Source organism: Dicentrarchus labrax, unplaced genomic scaffold (assembly GCF_905237075.1).
Source record: "Dicentrarchus labrax unplaced genomic scaffold, dlabrax2021, whole genome shotgun sequence".
Lineage (NCBI taxonomy): Eukaryota > Metazoa > Chordata > Actinopteri > Moronidae > Dicentrarchus > Dicentrarchus labrax.
The window spans coordinates 14,627,698-14,653,444 of NW_026136707.1; the positions used below are offsets into that span (position 1 = coordinate 14,627,698).

Sequence of the window (25,747 nt, forward strand, 5' to 3'; positions counted from 1 at the left end):
TGGGAAACAGTGTCAACCCTGACCTTTAACCCTCTACCTGCTGACTTCAACGTGACTTTGAACTGCACAGTGCAGTATAGAGGAAAGAAGGAGGTGACAAGCTCCATGATTCTAATGTGAGCCCAGAGCATGGCCAAAATATCACCTTTCAGTCTGTAATTGTTTGAAAAACACTGAAAAGTCTAATGTCTGCTACATTTGTACAAGTACATGTATACAGTGTGAATTAAGAAACACAATCAGTAGATATTACTCTTTAATCAGTCTTACTTTCATGATCAGTTACCACCTCATATCTGATGAGTTCCTTAAGATTGAAGCAGCTTTACTTCACAAATGCTTCACTATTGAAGGCCTCTTCTGATTTATTGTGTCTAATTAACTTTAAATACAACTTAAATGTAATTTTCTTTGTGTGTTTACCTTTTTTAAAATGTATGATTGCACAAAAACAGGAGGGCGAAATGCAGAATGAAGCCCCCCTTAAGAACATTGTTCATTTAGTAAAAATATACTTGATGTTTGAATATGATTACAGTATAATTATGTATAAACTAGTATAGTTTTGGTAATTTGTGATAAATATGGTCATCTTACCCCACAAAGTGTATATGGATTTTAAATATATTTTTGAAAGTGTTTTGAATATTTAGCACTTCTGCCTTAAAGGTTCAGTGTGTAACATTTTGGAGGATCTATTGGCAGAAAGGGAATATAATATGCATAACTATGTTTTCATTAGTGTAATCACCTAAAAATAAGAATTGTTGTGTCTTTGTTTTCTTAGAAAAAGCCATTTATACCTACAGATGCCTTTCATGGAGGCTGCCATGTTAAACAGTAACACAGAACACTGGCTCTATCTTTCTGCGTTTTACAGTCACTGTCGTTTCAAGCATTGAACTATTATAAATTCTACTGTCATGAAGGTTATAGGAAGTATAAGTGTTATATTGAAGGGTGTTTCCTTGATACAAATGTGATAATATACACAACTTGTTCTTGATTGATCTAATAAAAGATACACAGACAACTTTGCTGCTAGTTAAACTTTATTATTTCTGCACATTACACACTGTGGCTGACAGTAGTTGTGCACTAATGTGAGATCAGATGTTTGGACTGTTAACTGAGAAATACTGTATCTCTCAAAGTGAATTTCCGTTGACAATGTATGACTATTCAAGATCTGAAATGTGTGACAGTTTACACTTAAGTTTTTTATCAGCTATGATGGTGACCAGCTTCCTCTTTGACTTCCTGTCAATTTACCATGAACACACTTTCAAAAAACCAAGGCTTTTTCCACATTGACCAAACACACAGAGGTTATTTTCACTTCATTGTTTTAGTTGATTAACACGTTAATACAATCTGTGAAGGTACATGAACCGTAAGTGCTGCTGTCATGTTCTAATACATACAGGCAGATTTAAAGTACCATGACCATGTTGCTCAAATAGCAAAACGTTCACAAAAAGTTCCACACATTATCTGCACTTCATTTGTTATTCAGCAAGAAAACAGTCATGTTATTGGATGGTTACATAAAAAGTGTACTGAGATAACTTCTGTTATGATTTGATGCTTCACAAATAAAATGTCCTTAATAGCAAACACAAGTGCATTCATTGTAATGCTATTTTTAGCCATGAATAACATTTTTCATATACTGTATGTGAATCACAACACAGACAGAAAACAGAGACAGAAAAATAATGTGTTATATACAGATAAAAGTAATATTTTTTACAACTTTCTTGTTCCTCCAGTGAATTCAACGATGTTACATGTTGGCGTATACTGCATCATCGTCAGCCTGTAAAGGAAACATGATTAACTCATCCTGTTTTTTCATGCATGGAAATAATAATGAATGAGTGAAGAAATCTTTATATACCTCCATGTTGCCATATACAGGATCATTGGCATAAATGCCAGGGCAATGCACATCATCATAGTTCTCTTTTCTGAGGACAGAAGGCAGAAAACAAACATGTTTAACAAATTTACCGCCTAAACACACACAAGGTTATGCATTATCAGCTTCCTTGTGTCATTTAACATCATGGACAAACTTTCTTTTAAACTGAGGTGAACAACTAAAACCTTTTTGTTGCAGCATACTGAGAGAGCTCCACATCTTTTTCTGCATGCATGGTTTTCATGTGCGATGTTGGTGCCTCTCCAGATCTCCCCCTACTGGCAGAGTGACATTTTTGAATTTAAGACTCTGAAAAGAGCTAAGACACTTTGCACAACCACTGAAACCCAACCATGCAAACTGGAGCATTGAACACATTCTATCATACCCTTTATACATTTGCAAGCTGACTTTCTGCACCCATCAAAGTGATGTAGTCGTACTATTATTATTAGACACATTTCCACCAAATACCTCCACATGCACGACTTCAATGTACAGTAGGCCTATATATTCCTTTCTGGTGTCTGTTTACCACTGCATTTTTAAAAATGCACACTTAAAATGTCCTATATCACCCAGATTTGAATGCTATAGTAAAAAAAGAAACTGAAAAGACAAACAGAAACACTTTGAATATCAACTTACCATTTTTTAACAACTCCCACTGCTGTTAAAAGTATCACCAAAATTGCACCTGCTCCAATGGCGATAATAATATAAAGACTCTGCATCCTACCTGTCCAAACAGGAACCACGTGGTGTCATTTTTCTCTTTCTCAGTATACAATTCATGCCAACATTCTTTATATAGGCCTATGTCATGCACATATCATGCTTTCTTTAAATGGTAAAACCTCCTTACTGTTAACAGGTAAAAAGAGTGTGACGTTGGCATTGCCCTGCGTATTGTTTGCCAGACAGAGGACAAACGCAGAAGATCCCAGCTCTGCTTGCAGAGTCCCGATGGTAACAGAGTCATGTTTCTCTACCTTGGTGCTTGGCAGGACTCTGTCAGAAAGCACAAAGTGGACCATGCTGGGAGGCCTGGACTCAACAATGCACACACACTTTACCATATCTCCCTCTGAGGAGCAGGAGGATATAGCCTTAATCTCAGGAGCATCTGTAAGGACAAGAAATGCAGTTGTGAGTTAGCCATACTCCTGTTATATATGTTTAAATAAAAGTTCTCTTTTAAATCAGGACTGTAACTCTTTACTTACATAACACATTGAGCTGCACAAGGCTTGAATTGCCTCGTCCTACTTCATTGATGGCAGTACAGTACAAGGTGCCTGAGTGGTGTCTGGAGACATTTGGCAGCCTGAAGACGTTTCCCTGATGCAGTTGAGCACGAGTTTCATTGTACCACTCATAGCTGCTGGCAGGAGGGTGAGCGTCACTGGAGCACGTCAGCTGCACTGTTTCTCCTTCCTTTACAGCTGACTCGTGCTCAACCCTCACATTCACTGGGGCGTCTGCACAGAAACATACAATTGATAATACCACAGTGTTTTTTACAGACAAATGTTTACATTTTGTAGTCTTTCACAAAGTAATGTCAAAGCTGAGCTGTCTACAGCTATGTTAGCAGCTCTGTGAGGCTTAACTTAGGCACAGTGGTGGTTTGAGCTAAATGTTACCGCTAGCATTGCAACATGCTCTTATTGACAATGATAGAGGCAATAAGAGAGGCAGGGAGGGGGAAAGAGAGAGGGGACGGCATGCAGCATAGGTGCCTATCAAACACGGACCAGGGTAGTAAGCACTCAGCCTTATTACATGGGGCGGGCACTCTACCAGGTGAGCTTCCAGGGCATCCCAGCTGATCAGAAAATTATTAGTTCAGCTATTTTCCTGCTTTCTGGCCCCAGTGAGGTTTTGTTTTAAATGACATCTTTATTCTCTTCAATAGGGCTTCCTTGCTCCAAGTTCTTCTAATTATTTAAAAAGATTCTTTTCATCGTCTTTTTAACTGTGAGGCACTTACGAGCATCATCTTTTATTGTCACATACTTACATTTTACTTTGAGGACCTTGGATGTTTCATGCTCCTGCCCTCCCTTGTATCTCACAGTACACTGTAAAGGCTTGTTGTGATCGGCTCTGGTGGGATGAAAGGTCAGCTTAGATGTTGCATTCCACTGACCATTTTCAAGCTGCTGTTCTTGGAAAAGTGCCTCTCCAGAGTGATTCCAGGTGAAGACGGGAGGAGAGGAGGGGCAGGAGTGAGACACAGAGCAAGACGCAAACTCAGTCTGACCCTCCACTACCTCCTCTTTCACAGAGAAATGTATCGGATTTAGTTCACCTGTGACAACAAGAAAGAAGGAAAAAAAATGTTTCACTCAATTTTTAAACACACACATAGGTCCCTAAATAAAATCATGCACACACGCTACGGTTACCACTGACCTACTGCCGCCCCGAAAGGCCAGGCAAAAGCTATGTTATGTCTTTCAAAACTATGTATTCTGGCCTCGTTTTGATATTTAAGAACTGTTGAAGCACTTTAGTTGACAAAAATTGAAAAAAGGACCTTGAAAATCCTAAATCAAGAGACTGCTGACATAACAAAAACAACACAGTAACTGACTTGAGTTATTTTTGACTTCATCTATCTCATATATTACCCTTAGTCAGTTCCGGTTAGAAATATATAACAGTCCCAAAATGATAACTTCATTTTTGTATGTCAACTTAACTTGCTTTGTTTCCACAAAGGCAGTTCTACATAATCAAACTAATTCTAAATTCATAGTTACATCACAAATTCAAAGGTTTCTGATTTCAAGTTTTAGGATATATTTAGGACATTAACTAAAATAAGACAGTCACAGGAAGTGCAAAATGTTAGTCAGTTACCTTGACACTGGCTACTATCTTCTACAAAACAAGACAGCATGCACTTTCTGATTTTGACAGTTTGAAATATGGGAGGGATAATCAGCCATAATAAGATGTTAGAGGAACACCTCCAACCTATCAGCCAGGTAACCAAAGTTACTTTTATCAAAGTTACTTTCACTGTTGCTGCTCACACACCGTGTGCAACATAAACAAATCAGATTATGGTTGCTCACAGAATGATGGTAAAGGGCGAATTATTGCCTGACTACTTTATCAAAACAACAATAGTTCATTTTGCTGTCTTCAGTGTTCTGGGATCAGCACAGTAACAGTGCCACTACACGATGGCGGTCAGAAAACTTCCATTACTCTGATTTTAACAAACATAGCTGGAATTTAATCGTGGACAGCAGGCTACAAGCGACAACAACCTAATTAAGCTTGTAGCTGAATATGCAGTGGATGAAATGTTTGACTAAGTCATTTCAGACAGATTCTTGGGAAAGTAAAAGATTGTGTCTTGTCATCAATTTGAGCAAGGTGTGCTTTTCATCTAGATTGCAATTTTTATGGATTCATGCACATAAGAGGTAGAGAAGAGGAGAAAGGATGCAATTATCAACTGTGTGTACTGTAACTAATGTTGGCAGGGAGTAATAAGAAAATGATTTATTTTCTTTTAGTAATGAGCCCAGCATTGTTTAGGACTGACTTATTAATGTTATTAACGTATTTATGAATAATATTCAGAATGTCAAAAGGAAAACATCAAGGAAACAACACTAGAATTAAAAACAGACTTCTGGGAAAATGCAGGCATTAACTGTACTTTTAAAGATGTTTGTTGAAAATGTTACTTACTCATCATTGTAATAGAGACTGTGTTCTCTCTGTAAGAATATTTGTCCAAGTTTTGTATTTCAATCCTGAAATGAAAAGGTCCTGTATCACTTTGTTGAAGGGGATCAATCTTAAGTGAACAGTTCTTCTGCCCGACGTCTCCGATCAGCTCTGCCCGATTCTGATACTGCTTCATCACTTTAGACTTATCTGGGTGATAGAAGATCTGATTTGTCGCATCAGTCCACATCCCTGTGAATCCAGTGAGTGTCTTCCCTGAAGGATTTGGGAAGTTAAATGAGCAGGGGATCACCACACAGGATCCAGGGAGACCTTTAACTGAGGATGGCACCTTAATTGTCCAAGGTGAGCTATCAGTTTGAATAACTGTAATACAACACAAAATAAAATACACAAAGACATAAAGCTGACAGTTTAATTGTACTTTTTGTCATATACAGTGTAGAGAATGTTACATACCGTGGATGTTTAGGTACACCAAAAACAGAGTCCATTTTAAAGAATCCATCTTGTCCTCTCAGGGTCAGACCTGCAAATAAAGTGACAATAATTTCCAGGCTTGTGCTGTACCAATGTAATTTCCTCCTATTGTGAAATGACTTATAGTTTCCATTCCACTTTTAACACACCATACATGCACTCTTTGGTCTGCACAGACTTTTGTCACATCAGACGTACGTTGGGGAAGTGTTTTTTAAACTTGTCTTGTGCTGTGAACTGTTCCCGCGATACTACTGCCATAAACCATACCAAAAAGGGAAAGGAGCTATATTAGCTCTTTTTTATTATTATTTTTGCTTTAAATCTCTTGGCTTTATTTCAACGTGTGCCATCCTGTTGCTCTCACTTCCTTCTTCTGATATTAAGGGATCTTTCTTAGAAATCACAAGTTCTCCAATTTTATTTTTGTAAGGCATGTTAACCACTCCATGAAACCTAGAGTCCTTGAACTCATCACCAATCCCCCAAACAAATGAATTACTCCCTTGTTATTCAGGTCATATAAAGCATTATCTCCCTTGACTTGCTGTAAGTACTTTAAATACTGCTAATGGGCCCTTCCTTAGTACGAGTCTACTCTGAGTTGGAATATGCACAACAGTACTTTGTATAGCTGTTGGAATATCACTTTTTAAAATCATTTGTTAATGATAAAATAGTTTGGTGTCATTTGTTAACATGTTCTACTTTATTATTGGCACAGACTGTGAATGTGCTTGTTCTTTTAAGGTGAACAAAGTCATCAGGAAACCACAGTGACCAACGACCACGGACATGTTCACTTGGAGATGTGAGAACAATTCATCATTTTTTATTTTTTTGTGAGTATTTTTTTTGCCTTCTATTATAGTGACAGCTGAAGACAGACAGGAAAGGGGGGCAGAGAGTGGGAATGACACGCAGCATATTGAGAAGCCAAAACAGAATAAACTGAAAGGTTGAATGTATTTGTATAACAAGCTTGCTTAAAGGGTAGTTACAAACAATGTAATATACAACGATATAAGATCCATGTTATACAAATATGGCACATTTTCTTGAGCAGCAACTGCTGACTGAAAGCAATGACATGTAACTCATTGAAAAGTACATAGTGTTTACTTTAGTCAATTGTTTATGCAAACACATGTATCACAACCAAATTATTTAGTAAGTTCAGTTAATTATTAGTTAGTTAATTAATTAACTAAGCTGAAAATTATCTACCAGAAAATGACATTTACTGTACCTTACACATCGTGTATCACAGGTGCAGAGACACAGAGACTGAATTTCCGTTGCTCTGTTGATGCAGCTAATAAAGTAACATGATTGGATGTCTCGTGTTATTTGTGCTTGTGCTGCTAATATATGAGCAGTGGAAGTGTTTAACATGTTTGACTCATCACACACAAAGCAAAAAAGTTTTGTTTTCATTTCTCCAAAAAGTGACCTATCTTATTGTGCATTAGTTCTTACTTCCTGTTCATGGGTTCACACCTTTAGTCTTGTGGTGAGAGATGAACTGTTGTAGCAGAGGCCTTCTATAAAATACCTCTCATGTTCCATACAGGGGTTTGTTTGCAGTTACTCCTTCAAACATCACACATCTTAGAGGGTTGCTGAGTTGTTGCGTAGATTAAATTGTCCACAGTGAATTCAGTCATTCATCGGCTAGGATCTCCAACAAAAGCAGGGTTCAGCACTTCACCCCTGTTTGGATGAAAACCGTTGCTGTCTTGGGCAGCTAGGTCGACGTAACAGATGCTGCGAGTCAGGTGGACCTTTTTAACAGATAAACTTTGCTTTCTTTTAACTCTCCAGAGATCCTCTTCGTACTGCGTCAAGAAGTCCTTCAGCTTGACTGTGTCCTCTTTCTGGCACCCCCAGGATAGTTTCCTGGGAGTGGGAGTAATGAAGCCGGTGGATGCTGAGTTACCCATGACAGGAAATGTTCTTGAAATGGACGTTCGGGATACACAATGATTTAATCTGTGCACCAGAAAACAGAAAATGTATCAAATGAGTGTGTGTTAGTATTATACATGAACCATGCACATAAACTGTAGAATCTACACAAAATAGTTTTTTACCTGGTTACTAAAACAGGTCACAGAGATCCTCCTTGCTGCTGGTCTATCTGCTGAAGTTCCAGAAATGAATGATAGGTGCTCAGGTTCCTCCATTTTAAAGACAGTCCTCCAGGGTAGACAAGGCCTGATCTCGTCTGCCATCAAAGGAACAATTATTTGTATCTCTCTGAATGAGATTAAACACAGCAGTAACAATGCAAGTTAATCACTGCTGATTAATGGATCTTGCAATCAGTTTGTATTCATCATAGTTAATCAATCAGGAGATTCCTTCAATCAAACTATTTATACATTTCATCTTGTTAAAAGTTCTAATTATATGTAACATAAGGTATGTATCATCAGTGTTTGAGTTTGATCTGGTTTAAGGTTTCATCTCTGTACTTTTGGTTTATTACATATAATATAAACTGTATAATATTAAGTTTTGTGTTTACAAACAGATAGTCAAACACAGTCCACATAAACTTTATTCTGTTTCAGAGGATAAAATATTTGTATGTTGTATCTCCACTAAACCTACTGTGGTTTTGCCTTTAAATCACAGTATGAAGTGCTGCTTGCCATTATATTTGTTTTCAGTAAATTCTTCCCCCACATGATCGTGTAACTAAAGTTCAGTATTTCAACTTTGTTTTCAAAGGGCTTGATTGTTTTATAATTACTGTTCGTAGAATGACCATGGCCATAGGATTTGAGATGTGTACTGTAGTTGAAACCTACACTTTGTCCTAACACCCAAATCACACAACAGAAGTGAAATTAAATCCAAAATTATCATCTGTTCACAAAATATTTAAACTTTTCTTTATTTTTTAAACCAAGAGCCAAGAACTTTTTGTAATTGCATTTATGCTAAAGCTGCCAGTTTCTTTAACCCACTTGTCAAGTTGGTCGGTACTTTGTTTATTGTTTGTTAGAAACAGGGTTAAAGGTTTGTGCATGTAATAGCCTCTCGAACAGGTTGTGTATGGTTTTCCAATGAGCAGGTCAAAGAGTTATAATAATTTTTTTTATTAAAAATGTACATTACACTATTATACTGTAGTTCTGCTTTCTGTTTAGATGCTGAATAAACTGAAGTTAGGAGCTACTGCAGGTAAAGGAAAAACTGCATTCCTTAAAGGTATAACCAATCAATCACCAGTAAGAGAGATCCACGTCTCTTATATTGATCAGTACTGACTGATCCTATTAGCTAGTTGCTTTTGATGAGGAGAGTAAATCCAAAAATGTGAGAACACCCTCCCTTCAGCCATCAGAAATAACACATATACCTCACATAATTTCCGTACTGCCCCTCATGTATTTTAGTGTTATGTATGATTAATTCAGGCCTCATAGGCCTCAACTTCCTCATTTAAAACTTAATGTTTATTAATAAAATCACTCCTTGTGTTACTTTTTGTTGATGTTATTGTTGACTGAAAGACAAATTCTTCTGGAGAAATCCCTTTGTGGCACAGTTCCAGCTTGGGATTTACTTCTCTTCACAAAAATGTTGTTGTAACCAAGTTCATACTGATAAGTGACTGTTATGGAAATTGAATCATGATTTTCTCTCAGTGTAAAACAACTTCTACAATGTGCTTCAACTTGAGCTATTGATTTGAGAACCACAAAATTACTTCTACTTCTCTAACATCACACACTTGTCATCTAATTCAGTTTGTTTCCACTCCTTGTTTCACTTCCACCCTTCAGTGACTTCAGCTACCTTTAAACAGTGTTAAAGTGCCACCATCTGGCCGACATGACTGAATGAGCACAGAGTGTCCAGTTTATAAAATACTTCCTTGATGGTAGTCAGTCTTTAACAACCCATCGTCCAAAACATTTTTCTACAACATGTCTGGTGTACTAGCTAGCGTTTGTTTAATTAAAGTAAGTGCCAAATATCTCAGACCATTGAATATTTATGAAACTTGAATATAGCCCTCACTCAAAGTATACAGAATGAACAAGTTTGTACATACTCCTCACTGTGGAGGAAAAAGGCATTACCATCAAACAACGATAAAGTAGTCACACACTGAGCACAAGTTAAAATTTAATGTACAAAGAAAAAATGTCATATTACTTTTCAGACAACAGGAAGTGGTGGGTGTTGGTGAATTAAAATTTGTTATTTTCAGTATTGAGATAGAAAACAGTTTTAACACATTTTCTCTTTAAAATTATTATCAGAATTCACACATTCACACAAGACAGCAGACTGTATCACTGCTGGCTACAATTACTGAGAAAACCAAACACAGTGCCTGTAATATCACATGCCAGTGGACGTCAAACGTGTGTGAAGACAGATGTACAAACCAAAGTGAATATAAAGGAATGATAATTAGCCACTTCTGCACTGACTTCTAAATATGATTAGAGTAAAAAAAAACTGGGGAGGCTCAAGTCCTTCAATGTGTGTACTAGGTTATTACGGATGTTTTCCCAGTCTGTAGTGGCCAGTGTCATCTTGGGGATGGACAGGGTGGAGGCAGTGACTGAGAAGAGGATGAGAGTGAAGCTGAAAGCCATCATGGACGACCCTCCTCATCCTTTCTATGCTGAGCTGAGGCAGCTCAGGAGCACTTTCAGCCACAGACTGATTCAGCCACGTGCCTCAAAGCGCTTTCAGAGGCTCATTTGTGCCATAAGCCATCAGACTTCACAATGCCACAGCACCCAGTACCCCCCACATCCGCGGATTAAACCATTAACTTGCTAAGCAAGTTCCTTTTTGTTTCGCACAATACCCTGTAACATTGCACATGTACAATTATCCATTCCAGTTTTCCATCTGTACCATGTTCAACTTTATTGTATATAGTGTATATATTTTTTGTATTATAGACTTCTATTGTATTTTCAGAGCCGGTTTAACATGCTAAATGGGACCAATAAATGATTTTAATACATGAATCACATTCTGACTGAAAGAATTTAAAATGCTTGCTCTTGAATCTGATCCAAAATATTTTTTTATTTTTTTATTTTCTACTAACCTGCCTTCTTGATTTTGAAGCTCTGCAATGCGTTTCCTTAAAACAGACACAAGAAAAAGTCAAGCTACCAAACAAACAAAAATAAGACAGGGTGAGAGGACATACATCCCCCTTTGTTCATAGTTAAATGATAATTTTGTTCTCTGTAATGTAAGTTTTTACTAAACTCACTTGTATTTTTTCACCATTAAGATGCAGAAGACTCCAAAGAGCACAGCAGTACCGATCCCCACCACTGTGAGAATGATGATGTGGTTGTAGTTTTCTGCACCTGCAAATAGTCACAATTTATATAAGAGCCATTCTTCCTCCATACTGCACAAATATATCTAGCATATAAACATCAAAATATAGCATATTCTCACAATTCTCTGCAGGTAATGTTAGGAAGAGATTATGTGGATATTAAGATATCAATGGGTGACTGCTCCCTTAATACTCCCGCTATTAAGACTTTCCCTGCAGTAATTAAGGGAATAAATGACCAACAGAGTGAAAAGATCTCACGTTTTACATAGAGTGTCATTGTTTCAGGGGACTTGAGCTTTCCATGAAATGCTGCTGTGCAGGTGACATCAGTGTGGTCATCCTTCTCCTCAGGAATGAACGTCAGGATGGACTGCACCTCCCACAAGCCCCTTTGAACTTCTCTGCGGATCTCAGTGGCCATGTCTGCAGTTCCCTTATTCCATGTGAGTTTGGGCACATGGGAGGGGCAGGTGTGGGTGACTGAACAGGTGACCGTGTACGGATGATCTTGATTGGCTGTCTTTGCGGATCATTATAGGTTTTGGAGGATCAGCTATAAATGAAAAGAGATAAGAGTAAGAGGCAAATCACTGTCACATAGAAAATTAGTATATATTTATAAAAGCTTGGAAAGTTGGTGACATACTGAACATCCTAAACTCGACACACTGCTCAACAAAGGAGAACTTGTCAGTGGTGGATGTATTAGTCGATGTTTTTGCTAACTCAATCCGGAAACAGAAAGGGCCGTTGTCATGGTCTTTAATGTCAATGATTTCTAAGGTGTAAATAGGATTGAGATTGGAAACAAAGAGGTGACTAATTATGTTACCTGCCAAGAACAGACAGAATATCATCATCTTCCTCTCTTTGTCCATTATACTTCTCCAAAACTGCATTTCTGGTCCTCCAGCCCACGACCACATGTCAAAAACATAATATAATCCATATCTATAGAAAGATGATTTTTGTTAAGTATGATGTTAGTAATGAAAGATCACAATACGAGCAGTGGCCTCAAGACAATCTGAGTTTGGGACGTCCATCATACAGGCTATAGACTCAGGCTTCAGGCTATCAGAAAAAATGAAAATGACAGAGGAAAAATATGTAGATATAACCTATTTTGTGGTTGTGTAAATATATGCTTTTTCACCTTCAGAGGGTTTAGGTTTTAAATAAAGATTGCTGAAAGAATGTTTTTTTTATTATTGTTTTTCAAAACAAAAGCCTGTGACTTTAATACACTGAACAAAATTATAAACGCAACACTTTTGTTTTTGCCCCCATTCATCATGAGCTGAACTCAAAGACTTTCTCTATGTACACAAAAGGCCTATTTCTCTCAAATATTGTTCACAAATCTGTCAAAATCTGTGATAGTGAGCACTTCTCCTTTGCCGAGATAATCCATCCACCTCACAGGTGTGGCATATCAAGATGCTGCTCAGACTTAAAAGCCTAAGGTTTCCTCACTGCGTGACTTCCGGTCATCAAAACGTCCCACTGTTTATTGCTCCAGAAAACCAGTCTGGAACTGGTAAGCACACCTAATCAATTCGCCTCCGCTAACAGGGATAGAGACTAACTTGGGCTGGCCAGTATGAATAACTTATTAAAACTCCTTACCGTTGGGGGGAATTCGAAGTGAAGGTTGGCTCTTAACTGCGGTGAAGATGGGAAAGAAAAGTCGGAGCTCCCCGGAGTTCATGGTGGAAGCCATCTGCCATTAATAGAGAACAGGAAAGTGCCACTTACACAAGCTATAGTTTATAACTATTCAGTTTCATTGCATAGTATGACAATATCAATCAGAATCAGAATGAGACTTTCACTTTTATTGGTCAGGAATTTGACTCCAGTTTAATGTTGCTCTCACGCAGAATAAGCATAAATAAACAAGCTAAAAAAAATAGACAAACACCTCTATGTACAATTATATATATGCATATATATAAACAAATAATAATATTTATAGACAGTAGACAGAGTGCAAAGGATGCTGTAATAAATATTTATGTGCAGGTTTCTTTCTGTACATGAGGTAGGTGGATATGACAGCATGGGTAGATATGTTTGAATTATTGTATTTATGTTCGTTTTTTTAATAAAGTAAATGGTTAACATGTACAGTGGATGTTAGAGTCCCAGGGTTATTGAACAGGGATCTTTCCTGACACTGTGTGTGTGTGAGGTTAACTGTTCATCAGAGTACTGGCCTGTGGGAAACTGTTCCTGTGTCTGTTTGTGTTGGTGTACAGTGCTCTGTAGCGCCTACCAGAGGGGAGAAGTTGGAACAGGTTGTGTCCATGGTGTGATCTGCAGTGATGTTTCCTGCTTCCTGCAATGTGGGTAGTAGTACCTCAAATACATATACATGACTTAACAAAAAAAAACTAGGTGTGGAAAAAACATACTATTTAACTGAAATAAAAACATTAAGTAGACTTTAGAAGAAAGACTGACTCTTTTAACAGAATCGGTTCCTTCGAGTTTATACACGTAAATATACTGAACCTTTCGAGTCTTTATACTATTTGCAAAATATGGCGTCACACATACCTCTACATGAGCTTCCAGTTGTTGCAGTCTAGTCCAACATTGTTTATTTTATTTGCATGTTTATCTAATTTGATGAGATAGATTCATCTAATTTATGTATTAACTATATTATTTACCCCATTCCCCTTTATTATAGCCTAGGCCCTCTATTGAAACTCCCTTGCTGCAACCTAGTTGAATGGAAAGAGAGTAAAAGTCTTTTATTTCATGCATTGTCAAAAAATTCTCTATTTTTGGTCCATGTTAAACCTGCCTCTTTGCAACATTTTACAGATTTGTTTTCAAATGTGCCATTTTCTCTTTCCACTGTAGCTCTTTTGGGTTGATGATAGGCACAATGTTGTCTCATGTCAATTACCAGATACTTGCCTACACTTTTCATCGCTACGCTTAGGAAAGGTGTATCGTTATCACAAGAGATTGTTGCATTTTTTTCTCTAACTAGCACCTTTGCAACTGCTATTGCATCTTGAAAACATATCAACCGGTAATGAGACAATATTTATTTCTCTCACCAGGTGTTAGTTCAATGAAATCAATTTGTTAGAAATAAATAAAAAACATTATTATTATTATTATTATTATTACTGCAACACATATATTGCGGCTGTCCATCACCTGAATTTGGGAGAAGAGTAGCAGAGTTAATGACAGTGCATCTTTTAACTGTGATGTTATTGCTACATCAGACTTGTTGTGTGCCCACAAGCATGATTGAAGGTGACTTAGCGCTGGAATTTCAGAGACGTCTTTCACAAAAATGTGTTTGTCATGACTGGTCATGTCTGGAATGAATGAACAGTTTCCTGGATGGATTCTGGCGGAAGCAGCTGTTGTTGTTGCGGCTATAAGGTTGAATATATTGATTTAGACCTTTAAGTTGCAAAAAATGTTTTATTAGTTCTGCTGATATAATAATGTTGCTAATAATGTTGTAATTTTAACTAACATTTCTGCGTGAACTGGTTTAAAACAAAAGTCAAGTTGTAACAACTAAATAAAATTTGCTTGATAACTTAATTTTTCTCCACTTCAAGTCCCCTCCCCTACCCACATCACATGCCTGGGCAAATTCAGACAGTTAAGACTCATTTCAATGCCCTGCTTATTTAACCACTGTATGTCAGAGTTCACATAGGTTGATGAGTTGTTCCTCTTTAACTCATGTGTTTTAGTATTAATTGATGCAGTATAGCTAATTGTCAGCAAGACTGAATTCTTCCATTTGTGTGGTCTACAGATAAATAAAGAATTCCAATGAAAATGGCCAAACTTGACCATTGCACATCAAAAATGATGGATGTAGTCTCATCAAGGACAGGAGCTACAGGAGTGACAATTGTACATATAAAAGACATGCTTCTCTAGGTATGGAAATTATTAGGCTTATCTTTGTTGACAGTCACCAATTCAAAAATTGGAGAAAAGGAAGAGGACTGTTCTCAAGGAGTTTAGAGTAAGCAATTCAACATTTTGAAAGAAAATGAAATCCACATTGGGCAGTGTAAATACACAGGGCAGAAATCTGCTTCTTGTCAATTAAAGCGTGTGACCAGACGTATATTGCACTTCAGGGCCCACCCCAATCTGTAATATCATAACAATGGTCTGTTCAGATAGGCGTTGACAGCAATGGCATGGGAAAATACTTTCAATGTATTAACAAATCAAATCAAAATCAAATGTTTTCTTTTAATTTGCTATACAGGGACACAGAAGCGTTTGAGGCAGGCCTCAATAGACAACTGATGAAAACTGCCGCCATCAGTGCTGCCACCCAGAATCGTGAGGTCGAGGGAACCAAAATCCTGGAGGGCAAGGATATCCCAAAGTGCTGTGCTTTGCTGACGTGAATCTGAGCTATTGGAACTTAAATGTACATTGATAGTGACAGTCTGTTGCTGTTTGTTACAGTTTTTGTCAAATTTATCTGAAAAGTCTTTCCTATAATGTGTAAAAAAGACTGCAGGACCTTGAGAAGATTGGTGGCCATGTATGGGACAATTTAAATTTGTGTTGTTATTGTTTTCCAAGTTTTAAATATTGTGTGTTCAAACACTGTTAAACTGCAGTTCAAAATAACACATACACAATACAAACAGTTTTTTTTTAATCAAATTAATTAATTTCTTACATAAACAAAATTCAAAAATGTGTGTCAACTTAAAAACCATCATTGAAGTTATTAAGTACATGACACTTAAAATGCCTTTTAGATAAAAAACGTTTTATGCTACCAATTATTAAGTAGGTGGTAATTAAAAATACCTTTCATTGTAGAAAAGCTAAGTCACCTTACTTAATATAGTTCATTGGTTAAATAATAAACTCATTCTATGTTGTCACAACTCAAAATGATAGATGGAAACTGTTGCATTAATTCTATTACTGCTATTTTTAGCCATGAATAACATTCTAAGAGACAGAAAAATAATGTAATGTATTGTATACAGAAGAAAGCAATATTTTTTACAATTTTCTTGACCAACATCAGTTAGACAACATGCAGAGGGACTGAAGCTGTTCCTCCACTGAATTCAACGATGTTACATGTTGGCGTATACTGCATCATCGTTAGCCTGTAAAGGAAACATGATTAACTCATCCTGTTTTTTCATGCATGGAAATAATAATGAATGAATGAAGAAATCTTTATATACCTCCATGTTGCCATATACAGGATCATTGGCATAAATGCCAGGGCAATGCACATCATCATAGTTCTCTTTTCTGAGGACAGAACGCAGAAAACAAACATGTTTAACAAATTTACCGCCTAAACACACACAAGGTTACGCATTATCAGCTTCCTTGTGTCATTTAACATCATGGGCAAACTTTCTTTTAAACTGAGGTGAACAACTAAAACCTTTTTGTTGCAGCATACTGAGGGAGCTCCACATCTTTTTCTGCCTGCATGGTTTTCATGTGCGATGTTGGTTCCTCTCCAGATCTCCCCCTACTGGCAGAGTGACGTTTTTGAATTTAGGACTCTGAAAAGAGCTATTGACACTTTGCACAACCACTGAAACCCAACCATGCAAACTGCAGCATTGAACACATGCTATCATACCCTTTATACATTTGCAAGCTGACTTTCTGCACCCATTAAAGTGATGTAGTTGTACTATTATTATTAGACTAATTTCCACCAAATACCTCCACATGCATGCATTCAATGTACAGTAAGCCTATATTTTCCTTTCTGGTGTCTGTTTACCACTGCATTTTTAAAAATTCACACTTTAAATGTCCTAGATCACCCAGATTTGAATGCTATAGTAAAAAAAGAAACTGAAAAGACAAACAGAAACACTTTGAATATCAACTTACCATTTTTTAACAACTCCCACTGCTGTTAAAAGTATCACCAAAATTGCACCTGCTCCAATGGCGATGATAATATAAAGACTCTGCAGCCTACCTGTCCAAACAGGAACCACGTGGTGTCATTTTTCTCTTTCTCAGTATACAATTCATGCCAACATTCTTTATATTGGCTTATGTCATGCACATATCATGCTTTCTTTAAATGGTAAAACCTCCTTACTGTTAACAGGTAAAAAGAGTGTGACGTTGGCATTGCCCTGCGTATTGTTTGCCAGACAGAGGAGAAACGCAGAAGATCCCAGCTCTGCTTGCAGAGTCCCGATGGTAACAGAGTCATGTTTCTCTACCTTGGTGCTTGGCAGGACTCTGTCAGAAAGCACAAAGTGGACCATGCTGGGAGGCCTGGACTCAACAATGCACACACACTTTACCATATCTCCCTCTGAGGAGCAGGAGGATATAGCCTTAATCTCAGGAGCATCTGTAAGGACAAGAAATGCAGTTGTGAGTTAGCCATACTCCTGTTATATATGTTTAAATAAAAATTCTCTTTTTGATCAGGACATTTTTTCAACTGTTTACTTACATAACACATTGAGCTGCACAAGGCTTGAATTGCCTCGTCCTACTTCATTGATGGCAGTACAGTACAAGGTGCCTGAGTGGTGTCTGGAGACATTTGGCAGCCTGAAGACGTTTCCCTGATACAGTTGAGCACCAGTTTCATTGTACCACTCATAGCTGCTGGCAGGAGGGTGAGCATCACTGGAGCACGTCAGCTGCACTGTTTCTCCTTCCTTTACAGCTGACTCGTGCTCAACCCTCACATTCACTGGGGCGTCTGCACGGAAACATACAATTGATAATACCACAGTGTTTTTTACAGACAAATGTTCACATTTTGTACTCTTTCACAAAGTAATGTCAAAGTTGAGCTGTCCACAGCTATTTTAGCAGCTCTCTGATGCTTTACTTAGCAGTGATGGGTCGGTCGCGAACGAGCCGGCTCTTTGAAGTGAACGATGTGAGCCGGATCCGGATTTTTTTAGCATTTTTTTCTCTTAAAGCCGCGTGATTGGTCAAGATTTGTGGTAGCATCTGTGGTAGCATCTGTGTACACACACACATGCGGGGGGGGTGTTGTGTTACAGACACACACGGCACAGTGAGCATGTGGACACGAAGGAGGCAGACGTGAGTGAGCGAGAGAACTTGGCGCTACATAGACAGAGACTACACACTGGAGAGGGTGAGGAAAATTAGTGACAGGAAACGTAAAGTTTGGACACATTTTATATGTGATAGACTGTACAAAGGCAGAGTGTAGACTGTGCAAAGTTAAAAATTTCATATCAAGCAGCTTTTTGTCTAATTGAGATGGGTCTTTGTTTTTGTATTATCATTTATTTTTGTAGCGCTCTGTTCCATGTTGAGTATATTAATAAATCCATATAAATAATAAGCATTTGATATAATGTATGTATTTACATTAGATATTAATTTTACACATAATTTGGTAATAAATTAATTTAAGCAACAAAAAATCTGAGGAGCCACTTGGGAGCCAAAAGAGCCCACTCGTTTTAGTGAGCCGAGCCAAAGGAACCGGTTCTCTAAAAAGAGCTTGAATTCCCATCACTATTACTTAGGCACAGCGGTGATTTGAGCTAAATGCTACCGCTAGCATTTTAACATGCTCTTATTGACAATGATAGAGGCAATAAGAGAGACAGGGAGGGGGAAAGAGAGAGGGGATGGCATGCGGCAAAGGTGCTGGAATCAAACACGGACCAGTGTAGTAAGCACTCAGCCTTATTACATGGGGCGGGCACTCTACCAGGTGAGCTTCCAGGGCATCCCAGCTGATCAGAAAATTATTAGTTCAGCTATTTTCCTGCTTTCTGGCCCCAGTGAGGTTTTGTTTTAAATGCTATCTTTATTCTCTTCAATAGGGCTTCCTTGCTCCAAGTTCTTCTAATTCTTTAAAAATATTCAGATTCTTTTCATCGTCTTTTTAACTGTGAGGCACTTACGAGCATCATCTTTTATTGTCACATACTTACATTTTACTTTGAGGACTTTGGATGTTTCATGCTCCTGCCCTCCCTTGTATCTCACAGTACACTGTAAAGGCTTGTTGTGATCGGCTCTGGTGGGATGAAAGGTCAGCTTAGATGTTGCATTCCACTGACCATTTTCAAGCTGCTGTTCTTGGAAAAGTGCCTCTCCAGAGTGATTCCAGATGAAGACGGGAGGAGAGGAGGGGCAGGAGTGAGACACAGAGCAAGACGCAAACTCAGTCTGACCCTCCACTACCTCCTCTTTCACAGAGAAATGTATCGGATTTAGTTCACCTGTAACAACAAGAAAATGGGGACATTTTTTTTCACTCAATTTTTAAACACACACATAGGTCCCTAAATAAAATCATGCACACACGCTACGGTTACCACTGAGCTACTGCCGCCCCAAAAGGCCAGGCAAAAGCTATGTTATGTCTTTCAAAACTATGTATTCTGGCCTCACTTGTTTTGATATTTAAGAACTGTAGAAGCACTTTAGTTGACAAAAATTTAAACAAGGACCTTGAAAATCCTAAATCAAGAGACTGCTGACATAACAAAAACAACACAGCAACTGACTTGAGATTTTTGACTTCATCTATCTCATATATTACCCTTAGTCAGTTCCGGTTAGACATATATAACAACAATGATAACTTAATTTTTGTATGACAACTTAACTTGCTTTGTTTCCACAAAGGCAGTTCTACCTAATCAAACTAATTCTCATCATAGTTACATCACAAATTCAAAGGTTTCTGATTTCAAGTTTTAGGATATATTTAGGACATTAACTAAAATAAGACAGTCACAGGAAGTGCAAAATGTTAGTCAGTTACCTTGACACTGGCTACTATCTTCTACAAAACAAGACAGCAGGCACTTTCTGATTTTGACAGTTTGAAATATGGGAGGGATAATCAGCCATAATAAGATGTTAGAGGAACACCTCCAACCTATCAGCCAGGTAACCAAAGTTACTTTTATCAAAGTTACTTTCACTGTTGCTGCTCACACACCGTGTGCAACATAAACAAATCAGATTATGGTTGCTCACAGAATGATGGTAAAGGGCGAATTATTGCCTGACTACTTTATCAAAACAACAATAGTTCATTTTGCTGTCTTCAGTGTTCTGGGATCAGCACAGTAACAGTGCCACTACACGATGGCGGTCAGAAAACTTCCATTACTCTGATTTTAACAAACATAGCTGGAATTTAATCGTGGACAGCAGGCTACAAGCGACAACGACCTAATTAAGCTTGTAGCTGAATATGCAGTGGATGAAATGTTTGACTCAGTCATTTCAGACAGATTCTTGGGAAAGTAAAAGATTGTGTCTTGTCATCAGTTTGAGCAAGGTGTGCTTTTCATCTAGATTGCAATTTTTATGGATTCATGCACATAAGAGGTAGAGAAGAGGAGAAAGGATGCCATTATCAACTGTGTGTACTGTAACTAATGTTGGCAGGGAGTAATAAGAAAATGATTTATTTTCTTTTAGTAATGAGCCCAGCATTGTTTAGGACTGACTTATTAATGTTATTAATGTATTTCTGAATAATATTCAGAATGTCAAAAGGAAAACATCAAGGAAACAACACTAGAATTAAAAACAGACTTCTGGGAAAATGCAGGCATTAACTGTACTTTTAAAGATGTTTGTTGAAAATGTTACTTACTCATCATTGTAATAGAGACTGTGTTCTCTCTGTAAGAATATTTGTCCAAGTTTTGTATTTCAATCCTGAAATGAAAAGGTCCTGTATCACTTTGTTGAAGGGGATCAATCTTAAGTGAACAGTTCTTCTGCCCGACGTCTCCGATCAGCTCTGCCCGATTCTGATACTGCTTCATCACTTTAGACTTATCTGGGTGATAGAAGATCTGATTTGTCGCATCAGTCCACATCCCTGTGAATCCAGTGAGTGTCTTCCCTGGAGGATTTGGGAAGTTAAATAAGCAGGGGATCACCACACAGGATCCAGGGAGACCTTTAACTGAGGATGGCACCTTAATTGTCCAAGGTGAGCTTTCAGTTTGAATAACTGTAATACAACACAAAATAAAATACACAAAGACATAAAGCTGACAGTTTAATTGTACTTTTTGTCATATACAGTGTAGAGAATGTTACATACCGTGGATGTTTAGGTACACCAAAAACAGAGTCCATTTTAAAGAATCCATCTTGTCCTCTCAGGGTCAGACCTGCAAATAAAGTGACAAGGCTTGTGCTGTACCAATGTAATTTCCTCCTATTGTGAAATTACTTATAGTTTCCATTCCACTTTTAACACACCATACATGCACTTTCTGGTCTGCACAGACTTTTGTCACATCAGACGTACGTTGGGGAAGTATTTTTTAAACGTGTCTTGTGCTGTGAACTGTTCCCACGATACTACTGCCATAAACCATACCAAAAGGGGAAAGGAGCTATATTAGCTCTTTTTTATTATTATTTTTGTTTAAATCTCTTAACTTTATTTCAACATGTGCTATCCTGTTGCTCTCACTTCCTTTTTCTGATATTAAGGAATCTTTTTTAGAAATCACGAGTTCTCCAATTTTATTTTTGTAAAGAATGTTAACCACTTCATGAAACCTAGAGTCCTTGAACTCATCACCAATCCCCCAAACAAATGAATTACTCCTTTGTTATTCAGGTCGTATAAAGCATTATCCTCATTGACTTGCTGTAAGTACTTTAAATACTGCTAATGGGCCCTTCCTTAGTACGAGTCTACTCTGAGTTGGAATATGCACAACAGTACTTTGTATAGCAGTATTTTGGTGTCATTTACTAACATGTTCCACTTTATTAATGTCACAGACTGTGTGAATTTGCTTGTGTTCTTTTAAGGTGAACAAAGTCATCAGGAAACCACAGTGACCAACGACCACAAACATGTTCCGTGTGAGAACAATTTATCATTTGCCCAACAAATAAATCGAGAAGCCAAAACAGAATAAACTGAAAGGTTGAATGTATTTGTAAAACAAGCTTGCTTAAAGGATAGTTACAAACAATGTAATATAATACAATGATATAAGATCCATGTTATACAAATACGGCACATTTTCTTGAGCAGCAACTGCTGACTGAAAACAATGACATGTAACTCATTGAAAAGTATATAGTGTTTACTTTAGTCAATTGTTTATGCAAACACATGTATCACAACCATATTATTTAGTAAGTTCAGTTAATTATTAGTTAGTTAATTAATTAACTAAGCTGAAAATTATCTACCAGAAAATGACATTTACTGTACCTTACACATCGTGTATCACAGGTGCAGAGACACAGAGACTGAATTTCCGTTGCTCTGTTGATGCAGCTAATAAAGTAACATGATTGGATGTCTCGTGTTATTTCTGCTTGTGCTGCTAATATATGAGCAGTGGAAGTGTTTAACATGTCATTTCTCCAAAAAGGGACCTATCTTATTGTACAGTAGTTCTTACTTCCTGTTCATGGGTTCACACCTTTAGTCTTGTGGTGAGAGATGAACTGTTGTAGCAGAGGCCTTCTATAAAATACCTCTCATGTTCCATACAGGGGTTTGTTTGCAGTTACTCCTTCAAACATCACACATCTTAGAGGGTTGCTGAGTTGTTGCGTAGATTAAATTGTCCACAGTGAATTCAGTCATTCATCGGCTAGGATCTCCAACAAAAGCAGGGTTCAGCACTTCACCCCTGTTTGGATGAAAACCGTTGCTGTCTTGGGCAGCTAGGTCGACGTAACGGATGCTGCGAGTCAGGTGGACCTTTTTAACAGATAAACTTTGCTTTCTTTTAACTCTCCAGAGATCCTCTTCGTACTGCGTCAAGAAGTCCTTCAGCATGACTGTGTCCTCTTTCTGGCACCCCCAGGATAGTTTCCTGGGAGTGGGAGTAATGAAGCCGGTGGATGCTGAGTTACCCATGACAGGAAATGTTCTTGAAATGGACGTTCGGGATACACAATGATTTAATCTGTGCACCAGAAAACAGAAAATGTATCAAATGAGTGTGTGTTAGTATTATACATGAACCATGCACATAAACTGTAGAATCTACACAAAATAGTTTTTTACCTGGTTACTAAAACAGGTCACAGAGATCCTCCTTGCTGCTGGTCTATCTGCTGAAGTTCCAGAAATGAATGATAGGTGCTCAGGTTCCTCCATTTTAAAGACAGTCCTCCAGGGTAGACAAGGCCTGATCTCGTCTGCCATCAAAGGAACAATTATTTGTATCTCTCTGAATGAGATTAAACACAGCAGTAACAATACAAGTTAATCACTGCTGATTAATGGATCTTGCAATCAGTTTGTATTCATCATAGTTAATCAATCAGGAGATTCCTTCAATCAAACTATTTATACATTTCATCTTGTTAAAAGTTCTAATTATATGTAACATAAGGTATGTATCATCAGTGTTTGAGTTTGATCTGGTTTAAGGTTTCATCTCTGTACTTTTGGTTTATTACATATAATATAAACTGTATAATATTAAGTTTTGTGTTTACAAACAGAGAGTTAAACACAGTCCACATTTATTCTGTTTCAGAGGATAAAATATTTGTATGTTGTATCTACACTAAACCTACTGTGGTTTTGCCTTTAAATCACAGTATGAAGTGTTGCTTGCCATTATATTTGTTTTCACTACATTCTTCCCCCACATTTTCCCATGCGATGGTGAGATGATCGTGTAACTAAAGTTCATTATTTCAACTTTTTTTTTTATAATTACTGTTCGTAGAATGACCATGGCCATAGGATTTGAGATGTGTACTGTAGTTGAAACCTACATTTTCTCCTAACACCCAAATCGCACAACATAAGTGAAATTAAATCCAAAATTGTCATCTGTTTACAAAATATTTATTTTCTTTATTTTTTAAACTGACATCCCAAGAAGTTTTGGTAATTGCTTTATGTTGAAGCTGCCAGTTTCTTTAACCCACTTGTCAAGTTGGTCAGGATTTTGTTTATTGTTTGTTATAAACAGGGTTAAATGTTTGTGCATATAATAACCTCTCGAACAGGTTGTGTATGGTTTTCCAATGAGCAGGTCAAAGAGTTATGTAGGTTCTTTAAAGTTTCCATTACACTATTATGCTGTATTTCTGCTTTCTGTTTAGATGCTGAATAAACTGCAGTTAGGAGCTACTGCAGGTGAAGGAAAAACTGCATTCTCTGAAGATATAACCAATCAATCACCAGTAAGAGAGATCCATGTCTCTTATATTGATCAGTACTGACTGATCCTATTAGCTAGTTGCTTTTGATGTGGAGAGTAAATCCAAAAATGTGAGAACACCCTCCCTTCAGCAATCAGAAATAACACATATACCTCTCATAATTTCCGTACTGCCCCTCATGTATTTTAGTGCTACGTATGATTAATTCAGGCCTCATAGGCCTCAACTTCCTCATTTAAAACTTGATGTTTATTAATAAAATCACTCCTTGTGTTACTTTTTGTTGATGTTATTGTTGACTGAAAGACAAATTCTTCTGGAGAAATCCCTTTGTGGCACAGTTCCAGCTTGGGATTTACTTTTGTTAACAAAAATTTGTATCACTGTAACCAAGTTCATACTGATAAGTGACTGTCATGGAAATTGAATCATGATTTTCTCTCAGTGTAAAACAACTTCTACAATGTGCTTCAACTTGACATATTGATTTGAGAACCACAAAATTACTTGAACTTCCCATCACACTTGTCATCTAATTCAGTTTGTTTCCACTCCTTGTTTCACCCCCACCCTTCAGTGACTTCAGCTACCTTTAAACAGTGTTAAAGTGCCACCATCTAGCTGACATGACTGAATGAGCACAGAGTGTCCAGTTTATAAAAAACTTCCTTGATGGTAGTCAGTCTTTAACAACCCATCGTCCAAAAAATGTTTCTACAACATGTCTGGTGTACTAGCTAGCGTTTGTTGAATTAAAGTAAGTGTCAAATATCTCAGACCATTGAATATTTATGAAACTTAAATATAGCCCTCACTCAAAGTATAAAGATGAACAAAGTTTATACGTTCTCGATAAAGTAAAATAGACGATAAAGTAGTCACACATTGAGCACAAGTTAAAATTTAATGTACAAAAAAATTCTTATTACTGTTCAGACAACAGGAAGTGGTGGATGTTGGTAAAATACAATTCTATGTTTCAGTATTGAGATAGAAAACAGTTTTAACACATTTCTCTTCAAATAGAGATGTAACCCTTTTAAATTTGGTGCTCAGGTTTATAAAAGTTCAAACAAGACAGCGGACTGTGTTACTGCTGGCTATAATTACTGAGAAAACCAAACAAACAACAA

The 25,747-nt window shown here is 37.4% G+C and overlaps 1 protein-coding gene across 28 annotated transcripts in view; it reads right to left on the minus strand.

Annotated features, from left to right (window-relative positions):
- Positions 1-1,034: 1,034 nt before the first annotated feature.
- The window catches only part of LOC127366526 (B-cell receptor CD22-like), a 43,845-nt gene continuing 19,132 nt past the window's right edge, over positions 1,035-25,747 (minus strand). For 6 of the 28 annotated variants that reach the window (XM_051405539.1, XM_051405537.1, XM_051405538.1 and 3 more), the window contains 6 exons: positions 17,935-18,189; positions 2,790-3,050; positions 2,573-2,663; positions 2,110-2,202; positions 1,901-1,970; positions 1,035-1,819 (listed from right to left, as the gene is read on the minus strand). In XM_051405539.1, the coding sequence (XP_051261499.1) occupies positions 1,787-1,819; positions 1,901-1,970; positions 2,110-2,202; positions 2,573-2,663; positions 2,790-3,050; positions 17,935-18,189 (803 nt within the window). In that variant the 3' untranslated portion in view covers positions 1,035-1,786. Of the gene's footprint in view, positions 1,820-1,900; positions 1,971-2,109; positions 2,203-2,572; positions 2,664-2,789; positions 3,051-16,111; positions 16,598-16,678; positions 16,749-16,887; positions 16,981-17,351; positions 17,443-17,568; positions 17,830-17,934; positions 18,190-25,747 lie in introns of those variants that run through there. The other 22 variants (XM_051405548.1, XM_051405530.1, XM_051405549.1 and 19 more) reach the window with 19 other exon arrangements.